This window comes from Puntigrus tetrazona, chromosome 18 (assembly GCF_018831695.1).
Source record: "Puntigrus tetrazona isolate hp1 chromosome 18, ASM1883169v1, whole genome shotgun sequence".
NCBI lineage: Eukaryota > Metazoa > Chordata > Actinopteri > Cypriniformes > Cyprinidae > Puntigrus > Puntigrus tetrazona.
Genome location: NC_056716.1, coordinates 467,519 through 479,605, shown reverse-complemented (window position 1 = coordinate 479,605; position 12,087 = coordinate 467,519). Strand labels below are relative to the sequence as shown.

Sequence of the window (12,087 nt, the reverse complement as noted above, 5' to 3'; positions counted from 1 at the left end):
GAGGCCTAAAAGAGGCCAACTTAACTGTAATGAGCTAATTTTTCAACTACACATACTTAGTTATAATATGATCTTTGCCCTAGACTATTAAACTAACCCGATCTCATGAATGTGTGCGTAAGTAGTGTGTTAAATTAAAAACGAAAACGTGGTTAAAAAAAGGACTTTGGCCTGTATATGCTTTTGTGGGGTAGGGTTGTGGGGTAGATGCTCATCATATTGTACGTGAAAACTGCGTATCATATGCACAACAACAAATTTCGTATAATACGCATGCCAAACAATCGTATATGTGCCAAAGTTCATTTTTGCATATCAGTACCATAAGTTTTCATTTTTGTTTGCATTACTACGCATTTTCATGATAAAATTAAAAAAAATATCTAAGAGAGCGGGAGATACAAAATCAATACAAAAATGTATTAAAAATGTTGATGGGTAACATTTTTATTCTGATGTGTAACCCTGCCAGATGCACCCTGACCCCGGACTCCGAAATGGCGTAAGGATCTTTGTTTTTGCTTCCATCTTACACACTTGCGCGCTGCTTTCCACACGTACACCGTTTCTTCTTTGCTTCCTGTTTCCGTTGTATTGCTTATGTGTTGGCACGTTCTCTGCAAGTGTTTTCACTTGCATTTTTTCGTCATGTACATTCCCTCTGACCCCACTGTATCAGTGTTGAATTTCTGAAAGCAGTCTCAACCTTGCTGGGTTTACTTTGATATACTGGAGCTGAGGGAGGTGTCACTGTGCCATGTTCCTGCTGCTCATGTGAAGAGGAAATTTTTTATTTCCCTCGACCTGCACTGTGTTACTCTTTTCGTATACATACAGTCTCAAGAAGATCTGTGCAATACTGCGTTAATCTCACAAAACCTGTCAAGATCACGTCTGGTTCACATTTTAAAAAGTATGAAATCAGGTTATTTCCCTTGCAGAGTGTGTATATGTGTAATATACAATTTCTTTGCAATTTAGCAGTTTTGTGAGATTCATCTAATCTTTCTTAATGTGTATGTGCAGGCCTTTGTGCTCTTTTGTTGTTAGACGTGTTAGTGTGTATACTGTGTTTGCAGGAGTGTGTGATATTGTTCCGTATGAAACACTGTTTATGTGTCTGCTGGCATTCCTTCATATGCTTTAGACCATTAGGCACATGTAAAATGTGCTTCCAAAGAACAAATATATTTACTTTTTATAATAGGAATGACATATTATGCCACTTTACGGCAGTATTTTTCAGAATACGATAGCCCTCATCTATGCCAGGAGCTGACATCTGCTTCTGGCTGTTTTATCTTCATATTCGTCTTTAAATGTCCCTGTGTCAGATGGTAGGTTACAGTATGTGATGCTATGTTTGTGTCTGTTCATAAACGCAAACCCAGGATCATTTCTGGAGTAGAACACATTCTGAGGTAAGCTGAGAGTAGGTGGAATTTGTCCCAGTAGTGCCATCTCCCACATCACCCTCCCCCAAAAAATAAAGATTTTAGCTATGCCACTAAAATAAAAGGTAGCCTGAACAGGATAATTGGTGTTTTTGGTACATCTCTTTTCATGGTCTCTTTTCAGCAATATATGTGAACTGAAAGGTGCTTTTATGCTCTCTAATAATAAGATTTTTTGGATGACGATTTTTTCATTTTGTGTGAAACAGGACTCCAGTCAGATTGGTCTGTTGAAGGAGCTTCTGGATCTGCAGAAGGACATGGTGGTGATGCTTCTCTCTCTGTTAGAGGGTAAAAATATATATATTCATCAAATTTACTTAAAGGACTTTTTTTACTCTGGAAATTAACTAATCCACTTATAGGATTAGTTCATTTCCAAAGTAAAAAGAAAATGTCCTGATAATTTATTCACCCCCGTGTCATCCAAGATACTTTTTTTCTTCGCTTGAAAAAAAATTAAGATAAACATTCCAGGATTTTTCTCCATATAATGGACAAAGGGCTCTTCTCAATCTCAGTCCAAGAATAAGGGTCTTATCTAGCAAAAAAAAAAATGCTTTGTGTGTCGCAACTGAATGGTCACGCTGTCAGAAGTACCGACCCAATATTTACAAAGCGAGCATGCAAAGAAAGTCAAACATCCTATATAAAAATAGGTAAACAATGATGTTGGACAATTTCGAAGTTGGAGGAGACAATAAGATGGAGTTTTACCCTACCCTACTTTTTGGACAGATGCACAGATGACGAACTAACTGTGTGTGACCTTTCCAATGTGATTACGTGTAATGTGTAAAGTCATGGATGCTCATCGCAGAGCTGGTGCAAGACAAGCATTTGTAGCTAAAAATATATATATTTAAAGTTTTTTATAAAATGATAAATTGTTTCTCTACATAAGACCCTTAATCTTTAGGTGGGATCATGTAGAGCTCTTTGAAGCTGCAGTAAAGGGTAACAAAGAAGTGCATACACGGTTTGCGTCTAGCGGATACTCTCCATAATGGCCTTTGATGACACTACAGTGCCAAATTGTTGAATAAAGTCATTTATTCACTCTTACTTTTTCTTCCGTACAAAATTTTCTCGTCATATCATAATGTTACAGGTGAACTACTAATGGCAGATGGGCTATTCTGTTGATGTATTAAACACTTTTCTGGATTAAAGTGTTCATTACTTGGCAGTCACAAGCCTCCTGGGTTTTATCCAGAATATTTTAAATTATGTTCTGAAGATGAACGAAGCTGTTATGGGTTTAGAAGAGTAAGTGATTAATGACAACATTTTCATTTTGGGGTGGATTAACCCTTTAAAACTGCAATTTGGACCTTTAACCTGTTGGCCATCGTATACTGTGTTCACGGTAACACTTTAGAATAGGTAACACTTATTAACTATTAACTACGACTTTTCCCTTGATAAATTCTTAATTCGTTGCTTATTAATAGATATTAAGGTAGTTTAGGTATTAAGTAGGATTAGGGATGCAGAATAATGTCATGTAGAGACATTAATATGTGCTTAATTAGCAAATATCTAATATTCTAGTAATATGCATCCTAATAATAAGTGTAACCATAAAATAAAGTGTTACCAAGGTTACTATACTGAAAGAAATCCTAGAATGTTTTCCTCAAAAAAAATTTTGATGACTTAAGGGTAAGTAAATGATCAAAATGTTATTCTGGAAGTGAACTAATCCTTTAAATAATTCGCTATAACCTATTTTTTCTTGTATTATTGCAGGTAACATTGTAAATGGCACAATTGCTCGCCAGATGGTTGACATGCTGGTTGAGTCATCCAGCAACGTAGAGATGATTCTCAAGTTCTTCGATATGTTCCTCAAATTGAAGGACATTGTGGCATCGGATGCCTTCCGTGACTATGTGACGGACCCTCGTGGCCTTATCTCCAAGAAAGACTTCTCCAAGGCTATGGACAGTCAGAAGCAGTACACTCCATCTGAGATCCAGTTCCTACTGTCTTGCTCCGAAGCTGATGAGAACGAAATGATAAATTTTGAGGAGTTTGCTGATCGCTTCCAAGAGCCAGCCAAAGACATCGGCTTCAACATTGCTGTGCTACTCACCAACCTGTCTGAGCATGTTCCTCATGACACTCGCTTGCAGAACTTTTTGGAGCAAGCTGAAAGTGTGCTCAACTACTTCCGACCCTTCCTGGGTCGTATCGAGATCATGGGTGCTAGCAAGAGGATAGAACGTATCTACTTTGAAATCAGCGAGGCCAACCGCAACCAGTGGGAGATGCCTCAGGTCAGAGAGTCAAAGCGGCAGTTTATCTTTGATGTCGTCAATGAGGGTGGTGAGTCTGAGAAGATGGAGCTCTTTGTGAACTTTTGTGAAGACACCATCTTTGAGATGAATATTGCCTCACAAATCTCAGAGCAGGAAGAGGAGGTGATTGAAGATGAGGATGAAGAGGATGAAGAGGGGAGCAGTGGTGGTGGAAATGGAGAGGGAGAAGGAGAAGAAGGGAATGGAGAAGAAGCACCACCTGAATCCAGCTCAGCCTTTGCAGACTTCATCAAAAGTGTAATGAACTTCATCAGTCTCTTCACTTTCCGCAATCTCAGACGTCGTTACCGCAAAATCAGGAAAATGACCATTAAGGACATGATTGTTGGTCTGGTCATGTTCCTCTATACTGTCCTCTTTGGCATCCTGCACTTCATCTATAGTGTTTGCAGAGGTTTCTTCATGCTCATCTGGAACACTCTCTTCGGAGGAGGTCTGGTGGAGGGAGCTAAGAAGATGACTTTGACAGAGATCCTGACTAACATGCCTGACCCAACTCAAGATGAGGTGCACGGTGACCTTCCACCTGAGCCAGGAGCAAGAAAAGTACAAGAATCAGGTGGAGCTGGTGAGGGAGAGGAGGGAACAGGAGTAGGAGAGGAGGAAGCAGAAGAAGGAGAAGAGGATGATGGTGGAAGACCTGGCTTTGGTCCTCATGGCGGTTTAGGAGATATGGGAGAAACTGAGCCAGAGGAGCCTCCAACTCCAGAAGGCAGCCCACTGCTGAAGAGGAAGCTGGTGAGAAGAAGAGTTTTGCATTTGTAGTTTAAAGATGCTATATCTCTTAAGGGAATTTTCACAGGCAAAGTCCAATCATTTTAGTAGAACCTGTGAAATTTTACCCAAATAGCTCCAATGTGACGATCCTTAAGAGTAAACCTCATTCACCATGTTTCCGCATTGTTCTCCTTTTGTTTGTAAATTTTAATGATTCGTCTTGCTTTGTAGACTCATAATCTAAATCTAGTCTACATATTCTTCTCCTGTGGGTATTTCAGGTGGGTGAAGAAGTAGAGGGAGAAGCAGTAGAAGAGGAGAAAGTAGAGGAAGAAGCAGCCCCTGAACCAGAGAAGGCAGAGTAAGTAATAGGAAGCCAATTATTAAAGACTTTAACTGGTGAATTGTTGTGAACTCATATTCATCACAATATAAATATTCTCTTGTTGTTTCTTTGAAATTTTCTTCCTGTTCATCAAAGTGCTGAAAATGGAGAAAAGGCAGAGAAGGAAGCAGAACCTGAGCCAGAGGAAAAAACTGATGAAGAGCAAGAGGAGAAGAAAGCAAAAGCTAAAGCAAAGAAAGGCAAGAAGCAAGAGGAAGAGGGCTTTGAACTCTGGAATGAACTTGAAGTCCAAAGAAACAAGTTCATGGTAATTACTACATGCTGCATTATATTATATTATAAATATTTTTCATTCATCACATGATTCTGACTGCAATTAAAAGTTAAACCACTTTTTCTTCTTCTAGAATTATTTGTCTCGTAATTTCTACAACCTGCGCTTCCTGGCTCTCTTCATTGCCTTTGCTCTCAACTTTATTCTGCTCTTCTACAAAGTCAGTATTATTTTAAAACAAAACTTTTCAAACTGGGATATTTAGAGCCCCACAGGGCCACAAGGGTGTAAATTAATTTTTTCCATGTTCACCAGATTTATAATGCTTTCCAAAGACTGGCTAATCAGGGGTTTAATTGCAATTTAAAAGCAAAAAATAAATAAATATAATAGAATAAGGTCTTTCTTAACCACACTTGTGGGGTCTTTGGGATCAAACAGTTTACAAACCCCTGCAATAAACTACTTTACAGCCATATAATTTGCTGTAATTTGTTTCTAGAACAAATTTGACTGAATCTAGCTATTCCTTTCTAGGTGTCTGACAGCCCACCTGGAGAAGAGGAGGAGTTTGAGGGTTCAGCTATGTTTGAGGGTTCTGGTATATTTGAAGGCTCTGCTGTGTTTGAAGGCTCTGCTGTGTTTGAGGGTTCTGGGATCTTTGAGGGCTCTGCTGGAGAAGCTGAAGGTTCTGGAATGGAAGAGAATGGAGAGGAAGATGAGGAAGAAGGGTTTGTCTACTACTTCCTGGAGGAGAGCACTGGCTATATGGAACCAGCTTTGGCCTTCTTCTCTATCTTGCACACAATCATTTCTTTCCTCTGTATCATCGGCTACAACTGTCTGAAGGTCAGAAGCTGCCTGGCTCATCATTTTCTCATCCTGATGCCATTTCAAATCTCTGTGACTTACTTTCTTCTGTGAAACATGTTCTTTTCCGAATAATGAAAGCATTAAATTACCACAAAAAGGACCAAAAAGCACCATGAAAGTATTATATAACTGGTCAATACAACTTGTACACTATATACTCTATATTTGTCTGAAGACTTCAGTCATGTATTGAGTAAATGATGACAGAAATGTAATTTTGTAGTGAAATATTTATTTTCATTTGTTTCAACTAGTGCAAAATGCTAACATTTTAAGTTATGTGTAGGTTCCTTTGGTCATCTTCAAGAGAGAGAAGGAACTGGCCCGCAAACTGGAGTTCGACGGCCTATATGTAACTGAACAACCAGAAGATGATGACATCAAGGGCCAGTGGGACAGACTTGTCCTCAATACACCGTAATACTACTATATTATTCTTATTTAGAATTTTATAAACAAGTATCCATGTAAAGACTATGTCATCCGTAATGACATTCCCTTTTTTCTCAACTCAGGTCTTTCCCAAACAACTACTGGGACAAATTTGTGAAGAGAAAGGTCTGGAGCGTTCTATGCTTGTGTTTGTAGATGTATTGAGAGATGTCGGTGACTAAGCTTCTCTATGGTGTGTTTTAGGTGCTAGAGAAATATGGCGACATCTACGGTAGAGAAAGAATCGCTGAGCTGCTCGGCATGGATCTAGCATCTCTTGATGTCAGTGCTATGACACACGAGAAGAAGCCTCAAATCGATCCCTCAATGTTCACATGGTACAGAAACCCACTCATAAGTGTCACCGAAATGTCAGCAGCCAATACTAGTAGCAAAAATGATTCAATTCCACACAAAAAAAAAAACAAATGTGCCATTAGGTAATGATAGGAACCGCTCAAATGGATCCAATTGCTTGAAGTGCCCCTATTATGGATTTTTGAAAATGACCTTTTCATGCAGTGCAACACAGCTCTAAGTGAATGAAAACATCCTTTTTGAGCAAAACATTCCCAAGTTTTAAATCTGAAAGTGCACTGTGTATAAAGTTATTGTCTCTCAAAAGAAATAGTCAACTCTGAATCATAAAAACAAGGCATTTTTAAAACGAGTCCCAAGCTGTTTTAAGTTGACGTCAACATGAAACCTTAGCATATTGCCTGCCTATTTGTTGGTCTTTTCAAGTTGGTCTGAATGAAAATGCAAATTCATTCTTTGCTACTAGTTGCCATTTTTGGAAAGTTGTAAACTAAATTCATTACATGTGTAGTTTACAACAGCTCATCAAAAATAGTTTGGGAATTTTATTACTCTTCATTTTCAAATCACTACAAAAGTCGTTCAAAAGAGTCATTCGTGTGGGACTGCTCTGGTCAAGCTCATTTACTAAAATTTAAGAGACACTTGTGTGAGATTCAGACATCACTGCTCTTAAACATGATCTAATTACAGAATGGAGATTCTGTTTCTCATTATAAAATTTATTGAATCCACAGGTTAACATCTATTGACATCAAATACCAAATCTGGAAATTTGGAGTGGTGTTCACTGATAATGTGAGTTTCAGTAAAGACGACGATGTTTCTGAAGTTGTTTCAGTTACATGAGGATATTTCGTGATATTACATGAGCTTCTGTTTTGCGCTTAGACGTTCCTGTATCTGGTTTGGTATCTGGTCATGTCACTGCTTGGCCACTACAACAACTTTTTCTTCGCCTGTCATCTGCTGGATATCGCTATGGGCGTCAAAACCCTGCGCACCATCCTGTCCTCTGTAACTCACAATGGCAAACAGGTACAGCTTTCGGATAACATCATATTATATATGTTATTATATAACATCATAGTCTCTTTCGGAGGGAAATGTTAATGTTGATGGTGACTGTGTTTTAGCTGGTGATGACGGTGGGTCTGCTGGCTGTGGTGGTCTACCTTTACACCGTGGTGGCCTTCAATTTCTTCCGGAAGTTCTACAACATGAGTGAGGATGAAGACGAGCCGGATATGAAGTGTGACGACATGATGACTGTAAGTGTTTCACCACTCATATCTACATTTGGTTAAAAACACTGTCATTTCATGCCCAACTGTGATCATGTCTTCTCTCTCAGTGTTATCTGTTCCACATGTACGTGGGTGTGCGAGCTGGTGGTGGTATAGGAGATGAGATCGAGGATCCAGCCGGAGATGAATATGAACTCTATCGTGTGGTCTTTGACATCACCTTCTTCTTTTTTGTCATTGTCATCCTGCTGGCCATCATTCAAGGTGAGGAACATTTTCAGAGAAATTTAGACACTGTGGACAACTTACTATTTTGTAAATTTAATGTTTAAAAAGTTTGCCCATAATAATATGAATTAATATTTGTGTTGTGTGTAGGTCTGATCATTGATGCCTTTGGTGAGCTGAGAGATCAGCAGGAGCAGGTCCGAGAGGATATGGAGGTACAATTTCTTTCTCATTATTTCCTCATACTGTACATTATTGTTGCTCCTATAAGCCTTGCCTTTCTGAAATGGGTCGTTTTTCTAATTTTTCCCAAAAATTGAGGTGTGCTCTGATTGGCCAGCTATCCAGTGCATCGTGATTGGCCAAATATCTCAAGCATGTGACAACAATGTTACACCCCTTACAATAATTGATTATAATTGATTATAATGACGTATACTGTCTTTTTAAGCATTGCGTTACATCGCGCCTGTGCTGTGGAGATTTTGTTGTGCAGTGCACATCTGGGCCACCGTAATTTTTGGCCAGAAGAATCAGCAAAATGCTATTTAATTAAAGATTTCCAGCCACGCTATAGATAGCAACTATAGATACAAACTTGCTAAACATATCTGGTGCATCTGAAATCTGAAACATGTTGTCTTAATAGGTACTACATAAGGAACAAACTTTAAATTTGTTAAAAGTTGTTAAAAGTACATTCAGTATAGTTTGAATGCATGTAATGTATATACAGAGTTACTAAATCCAGCATGTTGTCATTACTGTCATTCACAAATTCTCTCCTATGGCCTCATGCCCACTTATGCACACTTCTGAATCTCTGTGAAAGAAGTAGGTCATCCTCGCCTATTGCTAATGAATGCTACATACTTGGACATATTATTCATTTCAGATAACGTGTTTCGACTGAGATGTAGGAGCAATGATTCACTTTAACTAGCTTTCTTAGAAAGGTTCTATTCTTTTGCAATTAAATATGTACTTGCGTTGCATTATGAAATGTGGTTCTAAGATCTCTTTGTTGTCATTGATGTTTTTTTTCCTAAGACTAAGTGTTTCATCTGTGGAATCGGAAGCGACTACTTTGACTCGACTCCGCATGGCTTCGAGACGCATACAATGGAGGAGCACAATTTAGCCAACTACATGCAAGTGTTACATTCATTCAGAAACTATGAGAGCTAATATTTTGTCCCTTATTTTGAAAGTTTTTTTTCCTTCCATGTAGGTTCTTCCTGATGTACTTAATCAATAAAGACGAAACGGAGCACACAGGACAGGTCAATGTTGTTTTATTCTTATCGCTGTCCAAAAATGTCTTTCGGTTTTCTCTACATTTTGCTGAATTGTATTGCAGTGCGGTGTATTCATCCGATTTCTCTCTCTTCCTAGGAGTCCTATGTATGGAAAATGTACCAGGAGCGATGCTGGGACTTCTTCCCGGCTGGAGACTGTTTCAGAAAGCAGTATGAAGATCAACTTGGCTAATTCTGCGGCCTTGAAAGTGTGTGTTTGTGTACAAGTATCATTTCGGTAACGAGGGTCAAAGAGGGAATTGTTAAAAAAAAAAAAAAAAAAAAGCCAAAAGAAGGGAACAAGTGATAAATGACCGACTGTAGCCTTGATTTGACTCTCACAACCCTCATCTTCAGCCAACACAACACACAGACCACACAAACTCACTCATAATACTTAAAACCTTTCATTTCCCTGTGTTTGGCTAAACGAGAGAGAAAAAGAACTAAGACTAAGCATCAAAAGAAAGTTTTCTAAAACTGTATATACACACTACATGGCCTTTACCTATCCACTGAGGACTTTTTAAATCCCATCAAGCCAAAATGAACAAACACCCCTAAAAACGCCTTCCTTTCCTCTCTGTTTTGTCTGTCACTACCAATCTAAAAAAAAAATCTCAGTGCCTAATGTTTAATCTTAACAGTACAGAGAGGATTTAAGTATGATGTAGTCTGTAGCGATCTTTTTACGTGTAGAGTAGCTGTCTAAAGCTTTTAATTTTAGCGTATTTAAATAAAGCGTTGTTTATGTTTATTTATTCACATATACCACAGAAATATAGCCATACGAGTGGTAGCATCCTGCTCTGTGACTTGTATATAGAGCATTTTGACAAATACAAAGCCAGGCTTTTTCCCTGGCGCTTCGAGCGATTGTGAGAATGCGTGCCACCGAAATATCTTAATATAGTTTTGTTCTCGAGAGGAAAGTACTACAACCCCGATATTTCTCTCCTGCCTCTGTTTTAAGTTACAGAGAATTACAAATGGTCTCGTGAGAAGTTTTAACTTTGTTAAAATGTGAAACCACCTGTTTTGCACTCTAGAGTCTTATAATGGGACGCTGCATCCATGCTAGGCACACACTTCCATGGAGTCCTGCTACACAATGCTGTACTACAAATATAGAGAGGTGGAGTCATACGTTTTATTAAATACACCCTCTCTAGATTTACAAGACGATGTCCTTTTACTCTGATTATGGGAAAAGACGTACTATCACGACTATATGCACAGTATTATTGCTATATAACGTTGCTATACTCACATTTAAGACCTTGACGTGAACTATGCTGTGTCATTCAGATAGCAAGACTTAATTTATCCACTTAAATACATAGATGATATATTTTTGTTGGAGCTCTAAATAATTAAGATACTCTGAACTCATTATGTCACAAGTGAGTATTTATTATGTACCTTTTTTGGGGGGGGGCGGGGAATATAGGTCAGAATTCAGTAGAAAAGTGGAAAAGGAACGTGAGCTAGATTAAGTTAACATAGAGGTAACAAAGACGATGTGTTTTTGCCTTTTAGATTTTTATTCTTCTTTTTGGCGAAATCTCATACTTTATTTTTGTCGAATATAGGTGAAGTGCGTAGTCGTAGGTCTCTGATATTTGTGCATCAGACGTCTCCAAGCGACTGAAACAAACACATGTGCATGTTCCACCTTGTGCGTTCTGCTGACATGTCGTGACAGCACATTGAGAGCGCGTGTTGAGGTCTTTGGTGTGTTTTGCTCTGAGAGCTCACGGAGGGAAGAAATCAACTGTCTTCTCTGGATCTGACTGTGTATCAGGCTGAATCCTGTGTTTCAATGCACATTAAACAGATTCCAATATTTTAAGAGCACTGCTGTCTCTGTCTTTTTTTCGTGATTGATTTGTGTGTGTAGGCTCTTATAAGCTCTCTTATAAAGGAATAGTTCACCCAAAAGTGAAAATTCTGTCATGATTTGCTCACCCTAGAGTAGGTCCAAACCTTTATATATTTCTTTGTTCTACCGAAGACAAGGGAAGATATTTTGAAAAAAGTTTGCAACCAGGTCGGTTTGGTCACCATCGACTTCCACAGGCAAAAAAAAACAATACTATGAAAGTAAATGGTGACCCAAAAGAACAGAACAAAGAAATTCATACAGGTTTGGAATATTTGAGGGAGAGCAAATAATGACAGATTTTTTTGGTTTTAGTCCTTGCACAATCAGAAATTTTCACATGCATTTTTTTCATCATTCTTTCCTATCAAAATGTTTGCTACAGATGTGAAAATGCTGAAAATCAATCCTGTTTCATATGACCACGATGCCTAGACATCTTTCGAATCGTTTTGAAAAGAAGAAGAGATGCTACAATATGGTAAACATGCCCCCGTTCCAATTATTTTGAGCCCTATAGCAGGTATCAAATATCAACCTATGGTCATGAGCTTTGGATCATGGCCGAACTGATGAGATCCCGGATACAAGCGGCCGAAATGAGTTTCCTCCGTAGGGTGGCTGGGCGCTCCCTCAGAGATAGGCTGAGGAGTTCAGTCACTCGGGAGGAGCTCGGAGTAGACCCACTGCTCCT

The 12,087-nt window shown here is 38.7% G+C and overlaps 1 protein-coding gene across 21 annotated transcripts in view; it reads left to right on the top strand.

Annotated features, from left to right (window-relative positions):
* ryr1b (ryanodine receptor 1b (skeletal)) overlaps positions 1–11,368 on the top strand; it is a 77,249-nt gene extending 65,881 nt beyond the window's left edge. For 11 of the 21 annotated variants that reach the window (XM_043265001.1, XM_043264994.1, XM_043264996.1 and 8 more), the window contains 19 exons: positions 473–502; positions 1,392–1,421; positions 1,664–1,745; positions 3,207–4,516; positions 4,777–4,856; positions 4,977–5,148; positions 5,249–5,335; positions 5,653–5,964; positions 6,275–6,405; positions 6,504–6,546; positions 6,625–6,758; positions 7,476–7,536; positions 7,630–7,776; positions 7,875–8,009; positions 8,093–8,249; positions 8,364–8,428; positions 9,264–9,364; positions 9,445–9,496; positions 9,609–11,368. In XM_043265001.1, the coding sequence (XP_043120936.1) occupies positions 473–502; positions 1,392–1,421; positions 1,664–1,745; positions 3,207–4,516; positions 4,777–4,856; positions 4,977–5,148; positions 5,249–5,335; positions 5,653–5,964; positions 6,275–6,405; positions 6,504–6,546; positions 6,625–6,758; positions 7,476–7,536; positions 7,630–7,776; positions 7,875–8,009; positions 8,093–8,249; positions 8,364–8,428; positions 9,264–9,364; positions 9,445–9,496; positions 9,609–9,704 (3,225 nt within the window). In that variant the 3' untranslated portion in view covers positions 9,705–11,368. The remainder of the gene's footprint in view (positions 1–472; positions 503–1,391; positions 1,422–1,663; positions 1,746–3,206; positions 4,517–4,776; positions 4,857–4,976; positions 5,149–5,248; positions 5,336–5,652; positions 5,965–6,274; positions 6,406–6,503; positions 6,547–6,624; positions 6,759–7,475; positions 7,537–7,629; positions 7,777–7,874; positions 8,010–8,092; positions 8,250–8,363; positions 8,429–9,263; positions 9,365–9,444; positions 9,497–9,608) is intronic. The other 10 variants (XM_043265010.1, XM_043265007.1, XM_043265005.1 and 7 more) reach the window with 3 other exon arrangements.
* The last annotated feature ends 719 nt before the right edge of the window (positions 11,369–12,087 follow it).